This window comes from Mus caroli, unplaced genomic scaffold, assembly GCF_978045245.1.
Source record: "Mus caroli unplaced genomic scaffold, Mus_caroli_1 scaffold_10, whole genome shotgun sequence".
Taxonomy (NCBI): domain Eukaryota; kingdom Metazoa; phylum Chordata; class Mammalia; order Rodentia; family Muridae; genus Mus; species Mus caroli.
Window position 1 is genome coordinate 19,678,219 of NW_028227265.1, and position 27,495 is coordinate 19,705,713.

Here is a 27,495-nt window from a genome sequence, read left to right on the forward strand (position 1 = left end):
TTCGGGGGGGGGGGGGGGAGGGATTGTTCTGTTTTGTTTATGTGCCTCATTTTCAATTTTTATCAAGCTCTAAGGCTAGCCTTTGGTTTGGTGTTAACTCTAACAAGTCTTGCTGCCGGCAGAACTACTAGCTTATCTCCACATGACTGGGCAACAGACCATTAAAGAAGCAAAGGGAAAGGCTTCCCTGCAGCCCTGACCATAGCAAATGTGGAAGAGAATCATGAAGACCGTCTTAAGGATGTATTCTCATGTCACCAAGGGTTGCTGTTCATGTTTGTCCACTCTCTGCCCTGGTGTTTACAACAGCCCCTGGTATGTAGGCAGGTGTGCGACAAAAGATGAATAACTAATCCACCTGGATGTTCACTACTCATATTTCATAGACCCTCCCCCATCCCCCAAAAGAAAGACAATCCTTTCTAAAATCAAGTTTACAGGCTACAATTAGGTGCTACACTTCACAATTACAACCAAATTCTAACTCTCAGTTTGAAATATTCGATTACAATGTAAAATCTGATGTAGGTCAGTCCTAAAAGAGAGAAATGCACACAATGTAAATGTCTACTAAGACAGCCACCTGTACCCTAATGCCTCGCCTATCCCCTACTTCTACCTTCTGTCAAATACATAATACAAACAAAAAAGAAAATTTAAAATATTAAGTTACTGATTAAACAGATACCAAAAGGTACCTTTAACCATTTCAGACCTGCAGAATTTTCTTAACTTTCAAACTTCTGTATGTTTGTTGGCACTATGTCACCAGACAGCCCAGATTAGCCTTGAACTTGTGATCTCCTGATTGAGTCTGTAAGTGGTGGGATCACAGGCATGTACCACTGCAGCCCACTCACAGACTATTGTAGGAGGGGCACGAGAGAAAACAGCTAACTCCCTCCTAGAGTCTCCACACAGCAGGTGTTCCTTGGTTATTCCACAAGTGAGTAAATACAACAACTACTACATCAGTGAGGACACTGGAGACTTAAAGGACCAAGTCATGCTCCAGCGACCCAGGCTGGCCTGAGGAACACTAGCAAGACCCTGTCTCAAACATTTTCAGGGCTAGTGAGATGGCTTAGTAAGTAAAGCACACACCACATGAGCCTCATGACCTGCATTCAATCCCTGAAAATCATTTAACAGTGGAAGGCGAAAACCAACTCCACAAGGCTGTCTTTACACACACACACACACACACACACACACACACACACACACACACACAGGCCATGCTCCCTCACATACATGAGATCACATACACACACAAAATAATAAAATAAATCTAATATTTTCACAGGGATTGAGTACAATCCCATACTACTAAAATTTCAGTCCCATACTCAGAATATAGATTGGTATTAATAAAGGCAATATTTCATTATTCATGGTATCCAACATACTAGAAAGACAAAGTATGAAAATCCAGATTTCACCAAAGCTTTCTTCTCTTTTCTAAGAATAGCAAATACTTATCTAATTGTTAATTATGTACTGTGCCCAAAGATGCACAGCAATGCTTTGGTTTTCTTTTGCTTAGCATCTTTAAACTATTAACCACAATCAAAAGTCACTCAAAATACATTCTGGACAATAAGTATAAAATCATTAAGTAGCTACTCTTACTCCCACAAGATACCCTGCAAAGACCAGAACAGTTGTTATGACGGGGAAGAGCAGGGACATGTAAGACTTACTTCTTGATGCAGTTGGTCATGAGAAGATGCACATCTTGTCTCTCATCTAATAACAGCATTGCTCCTAAATAGCCAATGCGTTTGTCTGTGAACTTTTGTGAGGCGATTAGCTTGAGGCACTCCAACTACAAAAAAAAAAAACAAAAAAACAAAAAAAGAAAGAAAGAAAGAAACGGTGAGCAGAGAGGGAAGAGCACTGTGCATTGGTACGTTGGTACATTGGTTTGCATTGCTATGGCGCAGGCATTGTAAGTTTAAGGACGTCAGCTTGGCTCCCAGAGCGCACATCAGATAGCTCCAGCTCTGGAGTCTGTTGACTGCACTCACATACATGTGGTGCACATACAAACAGCCATATTGTATACCTATATATAGAACAATAAATCATTCAGCAGCTGGAAATACAGAACTTTAGAGTACCTTAGATAGATATCAAAATGTACAATGAACTCAAAAAGTTAATGAACCACATTTGGAGCTTAAACAGAGAAAACAAATGCGGAAAGACAATAAAATCTCCAGAGGGAAACACAATAGCAATACTAAGCAAAATTGTTTTCTATTTTTTTTTCTTCACATAATTATTAGAGGAGCAGTTTTCTAGCCTGTGTGAGATCGTTGATTCACAAAATAACGGTAACAACAACTATTATTAAATAGCTCCTCAAAGTTTAAGAGCCTTTTAAAATGAAACTTTGCCTTTCTTGAAAATCACAGCCACTCTGATACACTTTAAGGTTCCAACTAGACAAAGGAAAGGCCAAACATTCCCTCTGGGCTAGTGTTCTTTAAAGGACATACACAAACCAAGCTCTCCAAGAAGACTTTTTAAATTACTCTTTCCTTTTGAGTCATGCATTGGCTTAGGAGCCCCCACCAGAGAGCTGTGTGCACAGGAAGCACCGGCCAGTCATGGGAGACTGCTGTCCACTATGAGTTCATCTAATGGGCTCAAGGGAAATGGAAGGAAGTATACGGCAGTTCCACAAATAGAACTGCTTGAGGCTACTCTTAATTATCCTTTCAAAGTACCTGGAGTAACCTCAAATTAGGTGACTAGCTACACTATCACAACACTAAATCCCAAGACAGGGATAGGGGAAGAAATCCTCTGTAAGGGGAGGTGGGCAGGAGAGTGAAGAGGTAAACCACAGCCCTACCCTTCCTGCTACATGTCCTATGGCAATTTTTAAAATGATTCTGCACAGAAGTTGATGTTGTTTTTACAATGTATGTAGAAAAGACCTACTGGTGAAAGACCAGATCAGAATTAACAATGTTGCCAGAGCTTCCCTATTCAAGCAGGCCTGCTAGGGCAGGGCAGGCCTGGAATCCCAACAGAAAGGTCAATTCAAGGTCAACTTCAACTCCACCTCAAGTTTGAGGCTAACCTGAGCTATGAATCACACTACCTCAAACCCTGTAACAAAAATTCTACTTTATGCTTGTTTTTCAAACATTCCATTGAGTAATTTTATAAAAATTCTGTCATGAAAAAAATCCTCCTAGACTCTGATAGCACCAAAGTTTTCATCATCATTACCGAATCTCTTGCTCATGGTCAGCTCCAAGCACTAGGCAAGTAAATGACCCAACACTATTCTTGCTTAAATTACTCAGTGAGCAGGCTATCCTCTAAGGCATCACTCATAGTTAGAGCTGTGTTTTAATAGTCATAAAACCTATTTCTCTCTTTATTGAGATATAATTGTAAATCATATGGGTTAACATCATTTGGTTTTCTGTGAGTTCCCTTGTCACTACCCAACCCCACCCCAGGGCTGAAGTTACTGGTATTCATGAGACCATACCCATCTTGCTAAGTAGATCCTAGGATTTGAACTCAGGTCTTCACAGTTGCACAATAAGCAAGCCTAGCCATTGAGCCATCTATCTCTCCAGCACCCACCGTTTGTTTGTTTGTTTGTTTTTTTTTCAAGACAGGTTTTAGGCTAAGCTAGCTGGCCAGTGAGCCCCACGGGTTCTCCTGACTGAGCTTTGCAGTCCTGAGATTACAAGGACACACCATGACACCGCTTTTCTTTTTCTACTTGGTTCTAGAGAGCAAGCTCGGGTCTTCACGACTGCTACACAACCACTTTACTAATTAAACTAGCTCCCCAGCCTAGCCCCACTTATGTATTCATATCCTAGACAATCTTAAGAGGGAACGAACTTGTATACCTAATTCCATGGCCAAAGTCAAAAGACAAATGCACCTTGGGAAACATTTGTAACTCATTTCACACTCATGAGGTCCTATGTAATGGCATCCTACCAACCAATTGTGAAAAAAGACCAAAAATACAGTATTAAAATAAAAAAGATTAGGCCAGACAACGCCTAGAAAACAGAACACAGCTCAAACAAATTACGTTAACCTCATCAAACAAATGTAAATTGAACTGAATAAATTCCTAAGGCACTGAATTGTACACCTGAAAAGTGTGAGCTGTATGATTTATAAAAATAAGCCTCAATTGAGGTGTTTAAAGGGAGTAATAAATCCCGACCATATAGAGATGCTATTTTTAAGATTTATTTTTATGCCAAGCATGGCGGTCCTTTAATCCTGCATTTGAAGCAGAAGTGGACAGATCTCTTAGCTCTAGAACAGCCTGGTTTGTAGAGTGAGTTCCAAGACAGCCAGAGCTACATAGTGAGACCCTGTCTCAGAAAATGACGGAAAAAAGAAAGAAGAAAGAAAGAAAGAAAGAAAGAAAGAAAGAAAGAAAGAAAGAAAGAAAGAAAGGAAAAGAAAAGAAAAGAGAGAGAGAAAGAGAGAGAGAGAGAAAGAGAGAAAGAGAGAGAGGGAGAAAAAGAGAAAGAGAAAGAGAGAGAAAGAGAGAGAGAGAAAGAGAGAGAGAGAAAGAAAAGAAAAGAAAAGAAAGAAGTGGAAGGAGAAAGAGAGGAGGGAGGAAGGGAGAGGGAGGAAAGCAGGAAAGATTTTTACTTATGTGTATGCATGTCTGAATGCACATGTATGTACACATGCATATGGGGTCCCCTCGGAGTCTTGAAGAGGGTGTTGTGGCTAATTTTATGTCAACTTGACATAAACTAGTCATCAAAAGGTAAAGAGCAAGCCAGGCGTGGTGTGTGTGCGCGCGCACACCTTTAATCCCAGCACTTGGGAGGCAGAGGCAGGCGGATTTCTAAGTTCTAGACCAGCCTGGTCTACAGAGTGAGTTCCAGGACAGCCAAGGCCAGACAGAGAAACCCTGTCTCAAAAAACAAAACAAAACAAAACAAAACAAAACAGTAAAGAGCATCAATTGAGAAAAATGCTTCCATAAGATCTGACTGTAGGCAAACTTGTAGAGCGTTTTCTTTTCTTTTCTTTTTTTTTTGTTTTGTTTTGTTTTGTTTTGTTTTGTTTTTGGCTTTGGTTTTGTTTTGGTTTTTGTTGTTGTTGTTGTTTTTCGAGACAGGGCTTCTCTGTGTAGCCCTGGCTGTCCTAGAACTCACTCTGTAGACCAGGCTGGCCTCGAACTCAGAAATCTACCTGCCTCTGCTTCCCAAGTGCTGGGATTAAAGGCGTGTGCCATCACCGCCCGGCAGGGCATTTTCTTAATTAATGACTGATGGAGGTTGGGGGAGTCCACTGTGGGTGATGCCATCCCTGGGCTGGTGGTCCTGGGTTCTATAAGAAAGCAGGCTGAGCAAGCCAGGGGAAGCAAGCTGGTAAGCAGCATCTCTCCATGGCCTCTGTATCAGCTCCTGCCTCCAGGGTCCTGACCTCTGCGAGTTCTGTCTTGATTTCCTTTGATGATGAACTATGATCGCATTGGTTGTGCTGTCTTATCACATCCAAAGTGACCCTAACTAACGGAGGCATTGCTGTGACAGACCTGACTATCTAGTTTTCGGGAGGACTGTCAAAGGACTTTGGAACTTTGGGCTAGAAAAGTCATTGAGTGGTGAGAGCTCAGTTAGCTGCTCAGGGAAGGTTTGGAAGATAAGGATGTTGAAAGCAGTGCAGACAATGGAGGGCTGGCTTGTGAAGTTTCAGAGGAAAGCAAAGAATCTGTGCTTCTGGTCAGCTGGGGCTGAAGATTCAGTTGTGATTAACAAGATACCGGAACTACTAAAATGACACCTTTGCTTTATTGGGATGCTCAATGCTGGTCAGCTAGAGCTAAGAAATTAGCAGAGATTGAGAAGAGACCAACAATAATGAGGTACAATCTTCTGGACAGTGTTTCCTGAGAGTCATCTCACACAGAAGCTGTTCCTCCAGACATGGCCAAGGTACATCGTGCTGATATCTGAACTTGATAGTGTATGAATCACTCAGGTGGTTTTGAAGGCATGAAGGAGTCATGAAGAGCAGCCTGAACTGTGTGGCAGGGCTAGAGTCCCTGAAGAAAGCCCAGAAGAAGGTATTGGTCAAAGTGCAGCCAGCTGTAGCAAGGGACCCCAGCAATTTTGGGGATGCCACTACCATGGGGGCATCAGATCCCTTGGAGTTGGAATTACTCCAGCCACCTGACACAGATGCTGGTACTAAACGCCAGTCCTCTGCAAGAGCAGCAAACACTTAACCATCTCTCCAGCCACTACTTTTAAATCTAGATTTGCAAAGACCAACAATCATTTGATGGCATGAGGCCTTTATTTACAATGGAAGTATAAACTGCCACAAGACGTACAAAGTTCTGATCTATTTAAATTATAAATATATACCTTTGACTCAGCAATTTTCATAAAAACCTGCACTTATAATTAAATATGAAAAATGGATAGTATTCAAATATTTCAAATAGGAAAATGGGTGTCATTACCAAGACATCAGTATAATGACTCATACATGTAGCAAAATACTGTATAAAATATACTACTGTGAGCACATCAAAGAAGCTGGGAGAAACAAGGACACATGTGTTGCTGGGAATGGATTCCAGGGCCTCCTGAGACCCTGAGACTCTGCATGGAGCTACATGCCATGGTCCAGAGAACTTTTTAAATGTGTTTGAATGTTCTGTCTGTGCACCATGTACATGCCTGCAATCTGCAGAGGTCAAAAGAAGGTATCAAATCCTCTGGATATAAATGAGGTTCTAGGCAGTTGTGAGCCACCATGTGGGTGCTGGGAACTGGACCTAGGTCTTCTGCAAGAGCAACAAGTGTTTTTAACCACAAAACCATCTCTTTAGCCCTTGAGTAAGGATTCTTATATATTGATATGATATATTGTTATAATCTATGAACATGAAGTAGTGATATGATATTGACAGATATATGAGACAAGATTAATGAGTGCCCAACAGCAATAATAGGTCACAATCACCTGCAGATACACAGTGTACATTTTGTATCTGGAAGAATGTTTATTAAGCAGTTGAGCCACTGGTGGCCTATGGAAAAGTGATAGAAAGACAGGGATAGAAAGGGGAGTTTTTAATCCTAATCGCTTTGTAGCTTTCAAGTTTAAAATCAATTACACTATCATTACCTATTTCAAAGACAAATATTCCCTTCTAGAAGGGAATAATTAAATTCATTAATTAAAACAAACAGAAGAGCTAATATAACTGAGGGGAAAATAACTCTTTCTATATAGCTGGACAGTATATATTTCAAAGCATAACAAAAGTACATTTGAGCATTAGAACACTTTACAAAATAAGGCTTAGAGTTTAACACTAGAATCTTAGGGAGATGCAATACTTAGTAAAGCAGGGAATGAATCAGTCTTAAAATTCATAAAGAAAATTATTAGGGCTGGAGAGATGGCTCAGCGGTTAAGAGCACTGGCTGCTCTTCTCTTCCAGAGGTCTTGAGTTCCAACTCCCAGCAACCACATGGTAGCTCACAACCATCTGTAATGGGATCTGATGCCCTCTTCTGGTATATCTGAAGACAGCTACAGTGACTTATATATAATAAATAAATAAATCTTAAAAAACAAAACAAAATTTTCTTAAAAAGGAAAATGATTACGAGACCATGTAACTGCTGCAGGTACTTATAAGAGCTTCTGTGTGTTTGTCCCTAGTCCCAAATCCTCACAAAAACTATGCTTTTTTCTGCTACCAATTACTTCTTATCTCCTGTCAAATTCCCCTTTGCCAACATCACTATTTAACTTGCACTGTAATATATTTGCTTTTCCACAGGAACCTCTGCCTCTCTCCCATCTCTAACTCCAAAGTCTGATAATGATCTCGTTCCTATTCCCTGATTTCCTTTTAACACTGGCTTCTAGTTTGTGAGACACTGTTCTGAGATGGGGTGGTTACTATCAGCTTGATCTCCAAGGACATTCTGCTTTAGCTTAGCAAATTCCTGCAGTGTAGTAACCAATGCCATCAGTCCACTGATACTCAATTTAAAGGAACAATATAATAATATCAGTATGTATGGGTTACATATAAATATGGCAGTCATTATGCATTAACTGCTATGAAAACAAGGGTATCCAATCCTGGTGAGGGGAAATGATCAGAGAAGAGGCTCCTATCTCCCTAGAAAACACATACTGGACTAGAGAGAAATCAGTCTGACTTAGGAGCTGGACCTCCCTGACTCTAATTCCACCTAGGGGCCTGGGTTTCCCATCATTGCTTTCCAGGCAGTCATTAATTCTTTGTAGCTGAACTTTGACACAGCCTTAGAACCCTCCTCAGCAGGCACATTCAAGTCACCCAATCAGCTGCAAGCCTAAGAGACTTGAAGCTATCAGTTGCCTCTTAGAAAGATTCCTAACCTGGACCAGTGAGAATCAGCAGGCAGTTCTGAAAGTATAGGACACTTCTAGGAAATTCTATCTATTGTTAACTTTACGGCTTTCTGAGACAGGCTCTCCTGCATCCTAGGCTGGCCTTTAACTACAGCTCCCCTGTGTACCTCAAGAATGACCTTAAACCCTTGGCCTTCCGGCCTCGTCTCCCAAGTGCTATGATGATAGTCATGCAGCAGCCCGACTGAGTACTTCAAAGAAACTGTGACTGAGCAGATTTTAAGTAGAGACAGTTTGTTTGTTTGAGACAAGAAACTTATGCAGTCCTGGCTGGCCTAGAACTTGTTATATGACCAAGCTGGCCTCAAATTTAAGAGATCTGCCTGCCTTGGCATCCTGAGTGCTGAGATTAAAGGATGCACAATCACACATCTAGAATTTCTAGATTCTAAATGACTTTCAATGTTCCTTTTTAAAAGAAAATTTCAAACCAATTTTTATTAAGAACTTTGGAGTTGAACAGTATGTCTCAGTGGATATTAAGCATTAGAATTTCAATTCAGTTTTTCAGGCAGACATTAATTCTTTGTAGCTGGTCTCTGAAATAGCCTCAGAATCGTCCTCAGCAGGATGCTCTATGTAAAATTAGTTCTCAGAGTTGGAGGGATTGCTTGGTAATCAAGAACGCATGTTGCTCTTACAAAGAACCTGGGTTCAATTCCTGGCCCCCACATGGTGGCTCACAAATGTCAGGGACTCCAGTTCCAGGCTATCCCACAGTTATGTGCATAGTACAGAAAACACTGACACACATAAGTAAAAATACATTTTTTAAAAATTTAAGTTATGCTTGAAGGCTAGCAAGATGACTTATCAGATAAAAATGCTTACTGACCAGACTGACAAGCCAAGTTTAATTCCTGGGACCCACATGACAGAAATAAAGCACAGACTTCCACAAAAGAACTAGGATCTCCACACACAAGTCATGGAGTACATGACATTTTTTGAAATGTTTAAGAAGGCTTAGCAGCAAGCATCTGTGACCCCAGAAACAAGAGGGGACAGGAGACAGCAATGAGCACAACTGGCTGATCCCAAGCTCGCACTGCTCAGCCACTCTAGCTGCAACTGTTGAGTTCCAGGTTTACTAAAGACATCTTTCCTCAAAGGGTGAGTTGGAAAAGCAACTTGAAGATGAGAACCTACAGCAACCTCTGGCCTCAACATGCACCAACATGGCCAAGTACACAAACACACAAATACAAAAAAGAAAAAAAGAGCATTCAACAGGTTTCTGGTCTTGTTACACTTATCTGAAGCAAATACAAACACAATGTTTAACATGACTTTCCAGATTAAAAGGTGTTCCACTCTGTTAGCTTTTCAAAGGCTCTTACAGGTCAGGGGCACACATGCATCTGCCGAAAACTATGCTCATTTGCTTTATTTTACCAATGAAAAAAATAACACACACACTGTTGAGAAGCAAGCTTGTTATAAGTACCACCACTATGTATCTAAGCAACACAAAATCCTTAGAGACCATGTAGTCTCCCCTCCCCCAGCCTAAATGGTTCCATTGTTTACACCTGGATGGAGCTTCCCACTCAATCGTTCTGCCACGCCCACTGCTGGAACCTGTCGCTTTGCTGTTCGGAAGCCATCACGTGATCACCCTGCTACTGGACCCCAAGATTATTTGGCGGGAATTGGGCTCCTCCCCCTTCTTTTATAACTGAGTGCCGGAATAGTAAAAATTGAACCTTGAGCAGAGACTTTTGTCTTGGTTCCCTCTTTATCTAAGAGAAGAGGGGCGCAGCCCAGCCCCTCTTCTCTTCCAGGTTTCCAAAATGCCTTTCCAGGCTAGAACCTAGGTTGTGATATACTGGCCAGACACAACAAGACCAGAAACTTTTTCATTTTTCTATTTGAGAGAAAAAAAAATTCCTAAAACCTGACTACACATCCAATCACTTTCTCCTCTTAAGAAAAGTACCTATGAGCTAGGTGTGGCGGCACACCTAATCCAAGCACTCATCTCTGAGAGTTCAAGTCCAGCCAAGTCTACAAAGCCTACAAATTCCAGGACGACAGCTAAGCCTGTTACACAAAGAAACTCTGGAGAGAGAGAGAGAGAGAGAGAGAGAGAGAGAGAGAGAGAGAGAGATTGAGAGGTTATTCAAAATACATAAAAACTCTTAACACTAGTTGACAACCTTTTAATCAACCAGCACTGCCCTACTTAGTGTGGAGGCAGGGCAACACTTGAAAACCTTTGTTGTTTTTAGGACTGGCCTCACATTCACAATGTAACTGAGGATGGCTCTCAACTCTTGATCTGCTTCCAACTCCAGGCGCTGAAATGACAGGCCTGTGCCACCTAACTGTGCCCAGGGCATGGGGCATGCTAGACAAGCACTCTGCCAACTATGCTATGTCCTTCGCCAGTTCTTTCATCTTTACTGTGAGACAGTGCCTTACCAAGTTGCCCAGGCTGGCTCTGCACTTCCTCTGCATGTTGAGCCTCAGAGCCATTTGCTTCCTCTCCACACAGAAATGCTGTCCCTACTGTACACGTGGAAAAGCTGGTTGGGGGTGTCTTAAACATTACAAAATACATCTTTATAACTGGTCTTCTCACTCCCCATCGACACAACTCTAACAAGTCACATTTACTGTACTGTTCCACCCCTACCTCGAGGCCCACACATGTGCCCCCTACTGTTTCTGAGGACCATGGGTTCCCCCCACTGTTTCCCTAGGAAAGCAACGCTGCCATAGACACGGCTAGCTGCGTGCTTGCTTACATAACGGGCAAAAACTGTTTTCCACTCTGTAAGTTAAGTGGCTTCATCAGGTTTTTCACTCTGAAAACTGTTTTGATTTGATCTTGCAAATATGCACCACCCTAAGGGAACAATGCCCACTCTTATCAGGGTGCACACTATCATTTTTCTGTTCACCAGGTGTGTTGTGTTGCACGATGGTAATATTCTAATTCTTTATTAGAATATTATCCCACTTTATCAGCTAAACAAAAGTTCTAAGAAGCAACTTCTCTATAGCATCAAGTAACTGACAATTCTTTCAGAAAAAAACATTGGTAAAGAAAAATAAATGTTTCTTTCCTGCTACTGACCACTTTCAAAATGAGTTAATTTTATAAAATCTCTTAAAGATGACCAATGAAATGCATAAGATTTTGTTTAAATATTAATTGGTTTTCATGGATCCTAACTTGTTTGATGCTGAAGATAGACTTCCATGGTACAGCCCATACTTGGCATGCTCTAGGACTGAGTTCAAAACCTACATGCTAGATTGGGAGAGGGTTTGTATGTTTTAATCACACTATTAGCCTCAATACCCAATTTATCAGAGTTGGGAACATGACAGCCTCTTCCAATGACTACTGAAACCTTCTGCAAACAGCCTCTGTCTTTCTGGCTCCTGATACAGGCTGATGGCTCTAACTTTTCTACATTTCTTAGCCTGCATTTAGGATCTGTCATTCTGATGGGCTCTGGGTCTTTTAAGTGAAAAAACATTTTGAGACCACAGTCTGGGTCTGTTAATGGTCCGATCATTGTTTTTTAGGACATTTCTTTCTTTTTTTGAGACCCATATATCCTAGGCTGGCCTCAAACTATATAAATATATATATATATATATATATATATATATATATATCCTAGAAGACTCTGAACTTCTGACCCTCTTGCCTCCAGCTCCAGAGTATTGGGGTTACAGGCAGGCATCATCACCCAAGGCTTCTTATAACTAGGCAAATACCCTCCCTCCTGAGCAACACGCCCAGCTCCTGTTTTCAGGACATGTTAGTGGACAAAAGATACTGACATAAGGTAATATATATGTTCAAATATCGATAAGGTCAATCTAACAACGTAAAAGAAAAAAATCAAACTACAAAGGAGAATATAACAGAGAAACTATTAATAAAAATAACTAACAGTGGTTAAAAGAGAAAGCCATGATTGTTTCAGGACACAGTGAAAAGACTTTATGAAATCAATTATCAAGGGGTTTTTATACAATAAAGGGTAAATACCTAAAAACAATAACAGTCACCATATTTAGTCATGATATATATATAGTTTAAAATTGTTAATAAGGATGCCTGTCATTGTTTTCTTTCCTGTTTATTTATTTATTTATTTATTATTAGCTTTTTTGGGAGGGGGCAAAGACCTCTCTATGTAGTCCTGGCTGTCTTGGACTATATACCAACTCACAGAGATCCTCCTGCTCTGCTTGTTTAATCCCAAGTGCTGGGATTAAACACTGTCTCTTTTTAATACTGCAATACCTATACAGAGTAGTAAACAGATGAAAAAAGTATTAAGAACGATAAAGGAAGAAAAAGAATTCCCATTGTTCTCAGACAATTTTACTAACCTTAGAGAGAGCAACTCTGAGAACCGAATTCAATAATGTTGCTAGGCAAAAAAATTTATAAAAACCATTTTTCTAGGGAGCTGGAGAAATGGCTCAACAGTTAAGAGCACTGAATGCTCCTCCAGAGAGGGTCTGGGACCAACACAGCAGCTAACCAGATGTAACTCCAGTGCCAAGGTATCTGACACCCTCTTCTGGCTTCTGCAGACACTGCATGCATATGGTGCATAGGCATAACCCCACACCAGACACCCATACACATATACTAAAAATAAATCTCAAATAAAAACTGAATTGTTTGTTTAAGAAAGCATTCTTTATCTATGACACAATTACTTAAAAATAGTAGAACAAAGCATGTGTGTACGCACACACAGAAAGAACAGTTTGTAATTAGGAACAGATGTTCTAAAGAAGCTGCAGGTGAATGTCTCTTAGAATGCACGAGCCTTTACAGCCAGTACTGTGATGATGAAGGAGAGGACAGCTACACCACACTGACAGAAAGATGGCTCACATACAGGGAACAGGACATAACAGGCAGGCTGATTTTAAGGAAAAACAGAGAACACTGCCCAGCTCTCTGACTGTCACCTGGAAAACGGTGTCCAGCGTTGCCAAAGCTTCTGATTTCCTAAGATATAGTAGAAGCCAGTGTTTTTCTATGTGAAGTTCCTTCATCTTTATATACTGGCAGGAATTTTAAAACAATTCCTACAACACAGCTACATAAAAATTTGGTCCTGGTTCCCAGTTTTCTACTCCTAAAATATTCTTTAGATACTCAACTTGTGGTCTGCAAGATGGCTCCATGGGTAGAGGCACTTGTCACCAACCTGCAAACCTGGGCTCCATCCCTGAGATCTACAGGAGGAGGCAGAGGCAATCCCTGCAAGCTGTCATCTTACCTCCTCCACATGTGTGCAGTGGGATACTTACACACACACACACACACACAGATAAACAAACTTGTGCTAGGAAACTATTTTTTACTTATATCTAAACCAAACAAGTGAAAGGTTATACATCTTTTCAGAAATGTTTCTGTTATAAAATGTTAAGGGTATTGTTTCTGAACCCTGACAATAAAAGAACTACAAAAAACAGTCTCTTAGAACTCAGTACTTCCAAAAGCTATGTTTGCACTCCTTGGGGAAATGATAAAATAGGTAATGCCTTATGTACCAAACATAAATCTCTAACAATTATTAACTTAGTCTTCATAACAGCCCAATAAAGTAGGAATCCGGATTGTCTCCATTTTACAGATGAGGACACTGACACACAAAGGTCAAAGATAGAAAAGAAAAAGGAAGAGGGGGACATGAAAAGAGAAAGGGAAGAGAGGAAGAGTGGGAGGAAGGGAGAAAAATCAAAGGTCTTGTTCCAAATCACTCAGACAGTAAGTTAGGAAAGAAATAATACACACTGGGCAGGCAGGCAGGCAGGCAGTCTGGCCCTTACAGGTTTGCTCTCGGATTCTGGCATTGGCAACATGGAGTTAACAATTTCTTTTCTCATTATTCTGGGGTGTCTGAAGACAGCTACAGTGTACATGTAATAAAAAAAAACAAAAAAACAAAAAAAAACAATTTCTTTTCTTACTCTGGCTGACTCAACAACAGCTACCCTGGCCTGATGTTTTGAGTCCCTTCTCCCAGTTCTAACTTTGAACTATTGTTTTATTCTTTTAAACTGATGCTGGAGGTTGTTACTATCTCAGTCGCTCTGTGGTTTGGCAGGGATAAAATACATAAACGTAATGGAAGTAGCTATTTATAGAATTTAACTAAGCCCAAAAGCTGAATAGGCTTTTGTGTTGCAGAAGGCCAAGTCTACTCTAATATTTACTAGCTGAATGAATTTAAACAAATCATTTAAAACTCTGATTTATTTTTTCTGGCTCCCTCTTCACAGAGCAAGAATTCATCTTTGAGAGAATTACCTACGTCAAGATTTTACTGTAAAACTTGAATGAGATTTTTATTTAAGTGGTTTCTAAAATGTCTACATAATTTATATGTCTCACCTTTAAAAAATTATTTTTCTTAGCATTTCTAAGACAGGGTTTTATTGTGTAGCCCAGGCTTGCCTCAAACTTGCTATGTAATAGCCCAAGCTAGCCTTGAAAATGCAGCAATCCTCCTGCCTCAGCCTCCCAAGTGCTGGGATTATAGGCATGCACCACCATGCCTGGCTTTTTGTATTTTGTTTCTATTGACAGCATCATACTAGACACTGCAATAAAAATTAAAAAGAAACAGGTAAAATTAGTTTTCATAACATATTTTATTTAACCAACTTCTCTAAAATATCATATTTCCACATAGAATCATAGAAAGTATTAAATATTTTACACTTTTGTGTATGAGGCTTCTAAATACAGAATGGACTTCAAACAGCACATTTCAATTTGTATACATTTTCAGTATACTTTAACTGTATCTCCATTTCATAAAATATACAATTGACTCACATATTCCAATTGCTTAAACCACATTTAAAAGTTTCCCAATAACTGAACCAATATTCAGGAAAGTTTTATTTTCCTTTTAACAGTCACCTTAGTTAAGCTAGCGTATTTCAGGATTCTGTTTGCTCCTGACCACCATAGCAAACAGCCCGTCTAACAGTAAGATGTACTCAGTGGGCAGCTTTTACACACAAATAAACAAGAATAGCTGCTACTCATACATACAAGTGAGAGAATTAAGATATGAACCTTTTTATGGACATAGTATAAAGAAAATTACTGACATAAACAAGGAAAGAACTTTTTTTTTGGCTGTTTGAGGCAGGGTTTCTCTGTATAGCCTTGGCTGTCCTGGAACACACGTTGTACACCAAGCTGGCCTCAAACTCAGAAATCCGCCTGCCTCTGCCTCCCGGGTGCTGGGATTAAAGGTGGGTGCCACCACTGCCTGGCTCAGGAAAGAACTTTTAAGTAAAAGAAACAAAAGTAGTGGACTTATAACTCTTAGCTCCAAACAGAAAAACCTTTATTTTATTTACTGACATTTAACCATATTTTTTTGGAGTATTTACACTTTTCAACTAAAAATTCCGAGTTTTATCAAATAACTACATTTCAAAATATCCCCAAAATCTCACCTACACTTTAGAAGTAATCTCCTTTAATGTGGTACTATGGATCAAATGTAGGCCTTACATATATCAGGCAAGAATTCCACCACTATAATATACCTCAGCCCATGTAATTTTATTTAATCATGTTCCAGAAATGAATCTTAACTTTAGATGTATGGTGTGTGTGCACACACATGTCCGTACACATGTATCTTTTTCAAAGTAAAATCTCCTCGAAACCTTCATCTGCTCTGATTTTATATTCAAGAGCTGTATCCTTTAGGATTCCCTTAGGAATATGTAACAGTGGACATCTCCCAATGGAAGGGTTCTGAATCCGTGTGTGTGTGTGTGTGTGTGTGTGTGTGTTTGGTTTTTGTTTTTGTTGTTGTTGTTCCTGTTTCTTGAAACAGGGTTTCTCTGTGTAGCCCTGGCTATTCTGGAACTCACTCTGTAGATCAGGCTGACCTCCAACTCAGAGATCCTCCTGCCTCTGTTTCCCATGAGCAGCGTTGAAAGGCATGCACTATCACGCCTGACTGTACTCTGAGTCTTTTCCCAACCAGGCTACCTTTTCTTTCTAAAGCTCAATTCCTAGTTAGATTTCTATAAATCAGATCTAATGTCTCAAATGATAATCAATCAAGTCTATATAGACACCCATGTTTTCTTTTCTTTTTTTTTCTCTTTCCTTTTTTTTAAATTTTTAATATTTTTTATAACGTATTTTCCTCAATTACATTTCCAATGCTATCCCAAAGGTCCCCCATACCCCCCCCACTTCCCTACCCACCCATTCCCATTCTTTTGGCCCTGGCATTCCCCTGTATTGGGGCAAGTCCAATGGGCCTCTCTTTCCAGTGATGGCCGACTAGGCCATCTTTCGATACATATGCAGCTAGAGACAAGAGCTCCGGGGTACTGGTTAGTTCATCATGTTGATCCCCCTATAGGGATGCAGATCCCTTTAACTCCTTGGGTACTTTCTCTAGCTTCTCCATTGGGAGCCCTGTGATCCATCCAATAGCTGACTGTGAGCATCCACTTCTGTGTTTGCTAGGCCCTGGCATAGTCTCACAAGAGACAGCTATATCTGGGTCCTTTCAGCAAAGGATCTTTACCTATCCTAAATCAGATAAGGGACTAATATCCAATATATATAAAGAACTCAAGAAGGTGGACTCCAGAAAATCAAATAACCCCATTAAAAAATGGGGCTCAGAACTGAACAAAGAATTCTCACCTGAGGAATACCGAATGGCAGAGAAGCACCTGAAAAAATGTTCAACATCCTTAATCATCAGGGAAATGCAAATCAAAACAACCCTGAGATTCCACCTCACACCAGTCAGAATGGCTAAGATCAAAAATTCAGGTGACAGCAGATGCTGGCGAGGATGTGGAGAAAGAGGAACACTCCTCCATTGTTGGTGGGATTGCAAGCTTGTACAACCACTCTAGAAATCAGTCTGGCGGTTCCTCAGAAAATTGGACATAGTACTACCGGAGGATCCAGCAATACCTCTCCTGGACACCCATGTTTTCTAATATGCTATGCACATACAATAACTATCTGGATCAAATTTAACATTTGGATCAAATACTAACATCTTTAGGTTCTGTCTCCATTAATTCTGTAGAATAACATATAAAATCTGGAACCGGGCATGGTGGCGCACACCTTTAATCCCAGCACTCGGGAGGCAGAGGCAGGTGGATTTCTGAGTTCAAGGCCAGCCTGGTCTACAAAGTGAGTTCCAGGACAGCCAGGGCTATACAGAGAAACCCTGTCTTGAAAAACCAAAAATAAAATAAAATAAAATAAAATCTGTATCAAAGGAGGCACTGATTATATTTGTTAAGAAAACTGTTAACAAAGGATATGAAAAACAAGGCTATTTACAACTACTCCCATTGCAATCAGGTAATGAATGAATACATCCACAAGATACAGCCCTTTCTCCTCTAACCCAGTCTCTTTTCTTTTTACAGTAATACAGTAGTTTTCCTCAGGGGAACGAATGCTCTCCCATGCCCAATCATGTATTTCTAAAGAGGCTGCAACCCCAACATGAACGGAACACTAACTGAAATCAGTCTGTTAAATTCAACTTCTGTACTCTGTGTGTTAAGCTGGTAGCAGCTTTCCTTCCACTGAAGTTTCTGAGCTAAACATAAGCTGACTATTGTCCTTGGCAGATGTACCAAGTTATCTTTGAGAAAAGCTAGGTGAGTAGTCTTTTTATTCCCTGGTACTGCACATTCTTTCAATTTTGTAGTTCATTCCTTAAAAAGACTACTTAGCGCTGACTCTTAAGTAAAATAGAATTTAAGACTAAAAATACTAATTAGAAATTGTAAAACAGCTCATATACCCTTCTCTATGTCTAAATCCTAAGCCCCCTTTATCACAATATAAGCATCAAAAGAAAAAAGCACCTAAAACTGAGACAATCATGCTCAATGCACATACTGGAGAAAGGGAAAGAACATGCATGTGTGTCAGGAAGAGAATCAGCATGCAGAAAGATTTGTACAAAAGCGGCAGCAACTAAGGCCTGAGGAAATCAGGACAAAACAAAATAATAATCTTTAACTTAAATACATCTGTCCAGACAGTTTTCCATGCATCATGCACAGGAAAAGTAACTAAGAAAACATTTAGCAAATACTAATTAAATATTCATTATAGCCAGATCCTCTGGCAGAACAATCAGTTCTCTGGTTAATCCCAGTAAATATTTAAGCTAAAAGCCACCATTAAAAACAAAAAGGCAAAAACAAATCTCTGATCCACATAAAGGAAGAATTACAGTGGAAAGGCAGATGAGGGCATCATGCCTTTCCAGGTTCCTGGTTGCTCCCTCCATCCTACCCCTGCTGTCACAATGATCAGACTGCGAACTATAGGCTATCGAAGTGTCTCCCTGCCAGGAAAGATAAGATTCCCCAAGTCACTGTCATTCAAAAAGAAGTGTCCTTGCCAGATGTGGTCTCCACTCAGCCTACCTGTCCAAAGTGAGCAGGGTAGCCCAGCATGTGCATATATAGTAACTTTGCCACATTCCGACACCGGTATGTATTGTCTTCTTCTCTAAATGAGGACCGGATTGCAGCACATTCTTTCTGGATCATTTCTCGTTCCTCAGCTTGGGTTCGGGCTGTCCGGATGGTCCGGATCAGCTCCCGCAATCTGATGGGGGCTGGCATCCTCTGGATATGGAAAAGACATAAAATAGAAATGTTCTTATGTTTTGCTCCCCAAACCATTCGTACAACTTCCCATATAAAATACTGGCTGGTTTTTAAGAACACAAGGCTTGCTAAATCCAGCTTAGATATGATAAAGTTTGCTTATCCAAAAGGACCATGTGCAAATCCCAAAACTGAATAAATGTCTACAAAGACCACAAAGTGTTAACTACTAAAGAAATCAAGAAATCAAGTCTACAGGACATAGAACATCTATGTTTTTCAGGTGTGCTAGTTCATTCCTGTAATCACAACACTAGAGAAGCAGAAGTAGGTAAATTACCAGAAGCTCAAGGCCAACATAGTAAATTCTAAGTCAGTGTCAGACAACAGAAGTTGAACCACTACCAGTTACTGAGTCATGTTGAAGCGGACTTCCTTCTTGCCTCATGCAGATCAACAATCATGGGGTCACATTGCCATGGGGTCACAAAGAGTACACCCCACATCCATACTACCTGTGTATTATGGTTACATTTTATGACAAATGGTCAAAGATCTAAACTTACAAAATATTTTTATATTTATTATCTCATTTGTTCTGTTCTTTCTTTGGTTTTGAGTCAGCATTTTGTTATTCACATTGGCCTGAAATTGCTACTAAACCTGATACTCCTGTTTTCTGCCTCAGGAGTGTTGGAATTGAATGGTATGCACCACTATGCCTAGCTTATGTGTTGCTAGAAATAAAACCCAGAGGTCTATGCATGCTAGGCAAGCTTTCTACTACTAAGTAAATTACATACCCAGCCCTCCTCGGGCCACACTGTAAGGTAGAGATCATGATCCCCATCTTGCCTATGAAGAAATTTACTTTTAAAAAAAACTCAGCAATTTGCTCAAGAGCACAAGGTAATAGGTCAATACCTCAAAATTACACTCACAGATAAAATGACACATTCGTTAGGATTTGTTTTAAAGTACTCCAGAAAAAGAAATAACAGAACAAACAAAAAGAAATCCCAAATCTGGGGAGATAGAAGTTAGAAGAAGAAAAAGGGGGTGACAGGAGGTGGGGGCAAAATGTGATCATTGAAGAATACATGAATGTCCAGTGACCTGGTTTTGTGTACATGACATTTTCATAATCAAAAGCTTTTAGGAAATCCCAAAGCTTCCAGATAAGGGTGTGGTGGAGTTGGCAGAGTGCTTGTCTAGCATGCAGAAGGCTTGGGTTCAATTCCCCAGCACTGCCTAAATCATGCATGGTAGTAGACACCTATAATCCAAGCACTCAGGGATGAGGATGAAGAGTCAGGAGTTAAAAGCCGGCTTAGAATACCTGAGACCCGGGCTGGCAAGATGGCTCAGCGGGTAAAAGCACTGACTGCTCTTAGGTCCTGAGTTCAAATCCCAGCAACCACATGGTGGCTCACAACCACCCATAATGAAATCTGACGTCCTCTTCTGATGCGTCTGAAGACAGCTACAGTGTACTTAATGAATAAATCTTTGGGCCTGAGCAAGCAGGGACTGAGCAAGTGGAGTTGACCTGAGCAAGTGGGGCGACCAGAGCAACCGGAGCAAGCAGAGGTCCTAAAAATTCAATTCCCAACAACCATATGAAGGCTCACAACCAGCTGTACATGTACTCATCATATACATAAAATAAGTAAATAAATCTTAAAAAAAAAAAACAATACCTGAGACCCTAACAGAGACAGAAGAACAGAAGGAAGGTTGGAAGAAAGACAGAAAGGGAAGAGAGGGAAGAAAGGGAGAGAAAGAAATAGTAAAATTTCAATAAACAAGGCATTAAACAATTTCTCACTGAAAATAAGATGCTTAATAGTTAAGAATCTATTTAAAGAGCCATTTCTTTAATAATAAACTATAAACACAGGCTTCAGGATAAAACATTTGTAAGCAAACTGGTATGCTGCATATGCAGTATATAACAGGAAAAATGCAAAATGCATGTGAGAACACAGCCGTTATTTTGATCAAGAACGGTGACTGCCCAAAGCCCAGTCTATGTTCAAAAAGTAGGCTTTTACTTAAAACTCAATTCATGGAGAAAAGTTACCTAGCAAAGCATGGCGGCTCAGCCTGGAATCCCAGCATTAGGGAAGCTAAAGTTGAGGATCAGTACAGGTTCAAGGCTAGATACTCTCAAAGGTCAAGCACAAACACTACTGGAAAGAACAGGAGTAGAGCCGAGTGGTAGAGAGCTTGCCTAGCATGCACTAACGCCCTAGTTCGCCCCAGCACCTACAAGAGCAGGGAAGCTCTGCTAGAAAAGTGTTTCTCCACAAACACCCAATGGCTCTACAAAGCAAACAAAGACTGTTAGAAAAGCTTAAATCTAGTCCAAGAGCATGTATATAATCTAACTTGGAAAAAAAAATCAAGACCTTAAGCTAGGTAATCAGTCACAGAATCACAGAAATAAAGTCCATGCCACCAGCGTGATTTTTTTTTTAAGCTCCAGGACAATTTATTAATAGAGTTTGAAGAAAAACTCCAGAAGGCAAGCTGTAAATCTTGACAGCAGCCTGGAGGAGAGAGAAAAGAGGCCAAAAACATGCTGTTTGAGTTAGGTCAGCATGGAGTCAAGTCACATGACAGATGAGCAGCACCGTGACCAGGAGGGGAGCTGCGAGAAACAATACAAGGCCTAAAGCCTAAAGTAGCAGAGAGTCAGTCACACTTGGGCTCAGGCTAATACCCAAAAGACAAAAAGAAAAGGCGAAGGGCCAAACTCAGCAGAACTTCATGAGGGCTCTAGTGTGAGTGCAGAGGACAAGAATTCTGGGGAGGAAAAGTATCTTATTGTGAGGACACTTATATAATCTCCTACTTTTTAAGCATAGCTTAAAGAAGATACTCAGTGACTGACTTGCCCACTCCAGTTAATTGTTAAGGGACAAGACATTCTTAAGGGAAATGTAACATTTCCTCCTATTAAGATGTAACCCTAAAAATGTTTAGGAAATGAACTAAAATTGAGGGATATAACTCATCTCTACATGACAGTCTAGAAATCTGGTTCCAAAGCTTTTCACGGCAGAAGGTATTAATATCTAGGCCGAAGTTTTAGCCCCTTCCCTCACAGATAGCATCCAGGCAGGGATGCTTAAGAAGAGATAAGAGAGCCGGGCGTGGTGGCGCACGCCTTTAATCCCAGCACTCGGGAGGCAGAGGCAGGCGGATTTCTGAGTTCGAGGCCAGCCTGGTCTACAAAGTGAGCTCCAGGACAGCCAGAGCTATAAAGAGAAACCCTGTCTCGAAAAACCAAAAAAAAAAAAAAAAAAAAAAAGAAGAGATAAGAAATCAGAGCTCTCTTCTGGTATTTCTAGCCAAAGAACCAGGGACACGTGTGAACTACTGCTTCCACTGTCCCTGACTTGAACTGCCCATTCAGTTGCTCTCTCCTGTAAATATCTTTGGTCTCCCCTGTCTTTAAAGAACTGAGGCAATAAATGAATCTGACGTCTTCCTGGAGTAGGTCTCAGATAAAGAAGTTGGGGTATCCCTGCAGTAAGTCCATCTAAGAGACTGACCATAAAAAGCCAGTGAAGAAAGAAGTCCTTGGCTGGTGAAAGAAAAGTGTGAGTGAGAGAAACAGTTACTAGCGTTACAAGACCCCGACAGAGAACTAGAAGCCAGAGCAAAGTATAATTTAAATGCCAATAGGTTTTTATGGAACAAATTTCCGGTCGTGGATGCTAAATATATCATATATAATAACAGAGAATTAGTTACCTATTGACTCACTCCTGTGGTGTTGAAGTTTCCCCAATACTAGGCTGTCTACAGCTTACAGAAAAGCAACATTTTTTCCCCTGAGTTGTTACAACTTACTACATTAGTTGATATCTTTATATACCATAATATTAACAGGCTCAGATTGAGAACAAAAGTTAAACTCAGGTGGGGGAAAAACTGGGTAGAAAGCCAGTGAAATGTCTCATCTGGTAAAGGCACTGCCACCACACCTGATGACCTGAGTTCAACCCTGGGAACCCCTATGGCAGAAAGAAAATAGACTCTGAGCTCCACTTGCACAAACATGATATACAAGGCCACTCTACACACACACCTGCACACACTTCCCCACCCCCATACATAAATAAAATTGGACAAAGTTTTTAAAAACATAATCTATTCTTTCTTATTTTGATTTCTTTGTTTAAAGCAGTGAAGGGTAGGATGATGGCTCAGCTTGCTGCCAAGCTTGAGCTGATCCCTGGAATTCAGGTGGCTAAAGATAATCAGCTCTTGTGCGAGCATGCATACACACACACACAAACACTCACACAAAATAAATAGTAAAACATAATTTTAAAACAAAGAATAGAAATAAATTCAATTAAAATTAAAAGGGGGGGGGGGAACACCAGCGCACACCTGCAATCCCAGCTCTAGAAAAGCAGTAAAGCAGAGGATGGTGAGTCCAAGGCCAGCATGCTCTACACAGCAATACTGTCTCAAAAGTAAATTTTTTTCAGCAAATAGAAATAAATAACAAATGAGAAATATAAGAACCAGGCCTGGTGGTGTACACCTATAGTCCAAACAATTAGGTTGACTCGAACAGAAGGATCATCTGATCCCATGAGTTTGAGACTATTCTGTGCAACATAATGTGCTCCATAAAAAATAATTAGGAAGCTGGAGAGATGGCTCAATAATTAAGAGCACACGTTGCTCTTGAAAAGAACCTAAGTTTGAGTCCCAGAATCCAGGTAGCAGTACACAACTCTCTCTAACTCAGTTCCAGGGGATCTGATGCCCTCTTCTGGCCTCCATGGGCACCAGGCACATACATGATAACACATACATACAACCTACATACATGTGAGCAAAACACTTATGCATATAAATTAAATATTAAAATTTTAATAATTAATAAAATCTACTAAGCTCTTACTTAAAAGATGACCAAGGTAGTCTCACTTAAAACAGTCATTTTCTTTGCCACTAGATAGAACCTATAGGAAATGAAGACTAGAAAGGTCTCTATAGATCTGAACCAGGTGTCAAGTTGTTCAGAAAGAAGTTTCTGAGTGGCTGATTGAAAGACAGTACCCTCCAAACATTCAAATCAAATCAAGTTGCCTATTAAGTTATGCCCCTTTTAAACTTTTATGTAGGACAGAACCAAGATAAACAATGGAACTCATACCTCCCTTTACCCTTATTCTATGTAAATAAATCTATAAACGGGAAAACAATAAGGGTTGTGCCAAAGTGTTAACAAGAATGAAGTAGTCTATGGAAAGAAAACACTGAAAATAAAAACAAAACAAATCAAAAAAACAAAATCCAGGTGGTGGCACCCGCCTTTAATCCCAGCACTCGGGAGGCAGAGGCAGAGGCAGGTGGATGTCTAAATTAAGGCCAGCCAGCCTGGTCTATAGAGCAAGTTCCAGGACAACCAGAGCTTCACAGAAAAACCCTGTCTCAAAAAATATAAAACAATGCCGGGCGGTGGTGGCACATGTCTTTACTCCCAGCACTTGGGAAGGAGGCAAAGGCAGGCGGATTTCTGAGTTCAAGGCCAGCCTGGTCTACAGAGTGAGTTCCAGGACAGCCAGGGCTACACAGAGAAACCCCGTCTCGAAAACCAAAAAAAAAAAAAAAAAAAAAAAAAGGGGGGGGGGGACGGGAGGGGAGGGGAAGGGAGGCTTCCCTTCGAGGCTTGCTCCAAACTTCAATAAGAAACAAACATACTACACAGTATGTACATAACTGAACTGCAGCCAATAAAAGCCAGGCATCTTAAACTCAGAAAACTATGGGATCTGGTACTTAATGAAGAAATTAAAGGCTGGAGAAATGGCTCAGCTGTTAAGAACACTGACTGCTCTTCTGAAGGTCCTGAGTTCAAATCCCAGCAACCACATGGTGGCTCACAACCATCCATAATGAGATCTGACACCCTCCTCTGGTGTGTCTGAAGACAGCTACAACATACTTACATAGAATAATAAATAAATCTTTAAAAAAAAAAAAAGGAACACAGTAAGAAAAAAAAGAAATTAAAAATAATAATAGTTTAGTGCCCAGGGGACTGTGTCATAAAGTGTCGTGTATTTCAAGAAAACAGAATACAAAAAAAAAAAATAGCATCAACACAGCATTGTTCAGATCTAGTTCAAAGTAAAAGGGGGAATAAAAAAACATGGAATAAAAATCAGTTTCATAACATAATATCCTCCTTGTTCAAATCAGTGAATCCCCCTACCACATGAGGAAGTACTGAATAATTTTTACTAAAAAAATACAATCACAGGCCGGGCGTGGTGGCGCACCCCTTTAATCTCAGCACTTGGGAGTTCGAGGCCAGCCTTGTCTACAGAGGACAGCCAGGGCTACACAGAGAAACCCTGTCTCGAAAAACCAAAAAAGAAAAAAGAAAAAAATACAATCACTCAACAAATGTTTGCTGACTTTTTTTAATGGCAGATATTCCAACAGGTACTTGGGCCCAGAATGGTTAACATATTTATTCTTAAGAACTCAAAAGTGAAGCTCGAATCCCAGTACTTGCAGGCCAGAGGACTGGAGAGTGGGGCCAATAGGGCTATCAGACTCTGTCTCAAAAACTACTAGAAAAACTCAAAAATTTAGTGAGAAGGACAGAATTTAAATTCTAGCTATACAGTAAAAAGAAACAAACAAATGGCAAAAGAAGAAAAGGTTCATACATAAATAATTCAAATTTTGTCATGGCCAAAATAATTTAGTATTATTCAGGCCTTTTTTTCTTTTGAAATGAAGGCTTTTTACAGACTTCAGAGTTTTTCCACTTTGTAAAGATAATGGAGGACACAGACTGTGCTAATTTGCCCACTCTGTCTGTCTAGCACAGTACCTCAATTACCGATGGTATTTTTGAAGCAAAAACAGTCAGTCATACCAAGTGAAAAAAAATGTTATCCATGCCTACTTGGGTCAGATTTTGTAAACACTGGAAAGATTATGAGACTCTGCACATTTTCAGTGTTCTTGGTTTTCTGTTGTTAACTTTAATTTCAAGCTTGAGAAAAGGAATTGTACACTGAGAGCTTTAAGTGATAAGCTTGGGATCAATTACCTAGCTCCACCACTTAATAGCTGTGTGTCCTTGAGTAAATGACTTAAACTCTGACATCTTCAGTTTCCTCATCTGCAAAATGTGGAGAAAGTACCTATCTCAAAGGGTTATTGCAAGACTTCAATATAACACAAATAAAATAAACACAAAAGAACATACTATTCTAGCCTGCCACGATGGCTCACCCCTGTAATCCCAGCACTCACAAGCCTGGAACAAAAGGTCAAAAAGGTTAAAGCCAGCCTGAGCTATGCTATATTGGAGAAACCCTGTTTTTTGAGCATTTTTTTTAAAGATCATTTTCTTTTAAAATAGACAGTGCAGAAGGGTGTGACCATATCCATGGAAAAGATAAAGATCAGCCCCAGCCCCTGGCACATCTGTGAGAGAAGGACACAACAGCAGGGACAGCATGAGATATAGGATCTTTGGTAACATTTTCTTTCTGAGATGGATATTGGGTAAATGAATATTTATTATTGCTCACCATGTTTATGTCTGAAATATTTCATATTTAAACTAAACCATGAGAAAGTACCTATCTCCAGTCCTGAAATAAAAAATTCTAAATTTAAATATATCTAATCCATGCAGTAAGTAAGCACTGTTATCACATTATCTGGAAAGTATAAACTATCTGGTTGGCCATGTCTGACTTCAACTGGCTATATAACTGCTGACCTTCAAATCCTAATCTGTCTGCCTCTCTATCCCTACACACACACACACACACACACACACACACACACACAAGCTGGAATAGTAGGTATGCACTACCACACCAAGCTTTATTTTTCAAAGTACTAAAAGACCACAAAGGGATATGGCTGTAGCTTGATGATACAGATTGTGCCATCTATCCACAAGACCCTGGCTTCAATCAACAATACCAAAAGAACAACAACAAAAAGTGCTGGGGAGATAGTTTACCAGATGCGCTGGCTAGCCTATGTCAACCTGAAGTGTAAGCCAAATAAACGCTTTCCTCCCCAGCTTGCTTTTTGGTCATGGTGTTTTCATTGCAGCAAAGAAACACCAAGACACCAACCAGACACAACAGATACTTGCTGTGCAAACATGAGTACCAGACTTCAGATCCCAGCACCAACAAGCCCCACACATAGCACATTCATGACTGTACAGCCAGCATTGAGGATTGGGGAGGGAAGAGAAGCAAAGACAGGAAAAACTGGGTTTTCCTGGCCACCAGACTATGCGAAAAGATAGTGATTGAATTCCAGGTTCAATGAGAGACCATGTCCCAAAAGACTAAGGGGAAGAACAGTAAGATATGCCTACACACATGAAGA

General features: G+C 40.2%; 1 protein-coding gene across 1 annotated transcript in view; it reads right to left on the bottom strand.

Moving 5' to 3' along the window:
• Positions 1-27,495, bottom strand: part of Ap1g1 (adaptor related protein complex 1 subunit gamma 1) — an 87,358-nt gene that overhangs the window by 43,204 nt on the left and 16,659 nt on the right. Inside the window, exons 2-3 of the mRNA XM_021171151.3 lie at positions 18,901-19,104; positions 1,704-1,828 (exon numbers count right to left, since the gene is read on the bottom strand). Coding sequence (XP_021026810.1) covers positions 1,704-1,828; positions 18,901-19,101 — 326 coding nt within the window. The 5' untranslated portion in view covers positions 19,102-19,104. The remainder of the gene's footprint in view (positions 1-1,703; positions 1,829-18,900; positions 19,105-27,495) is intronic.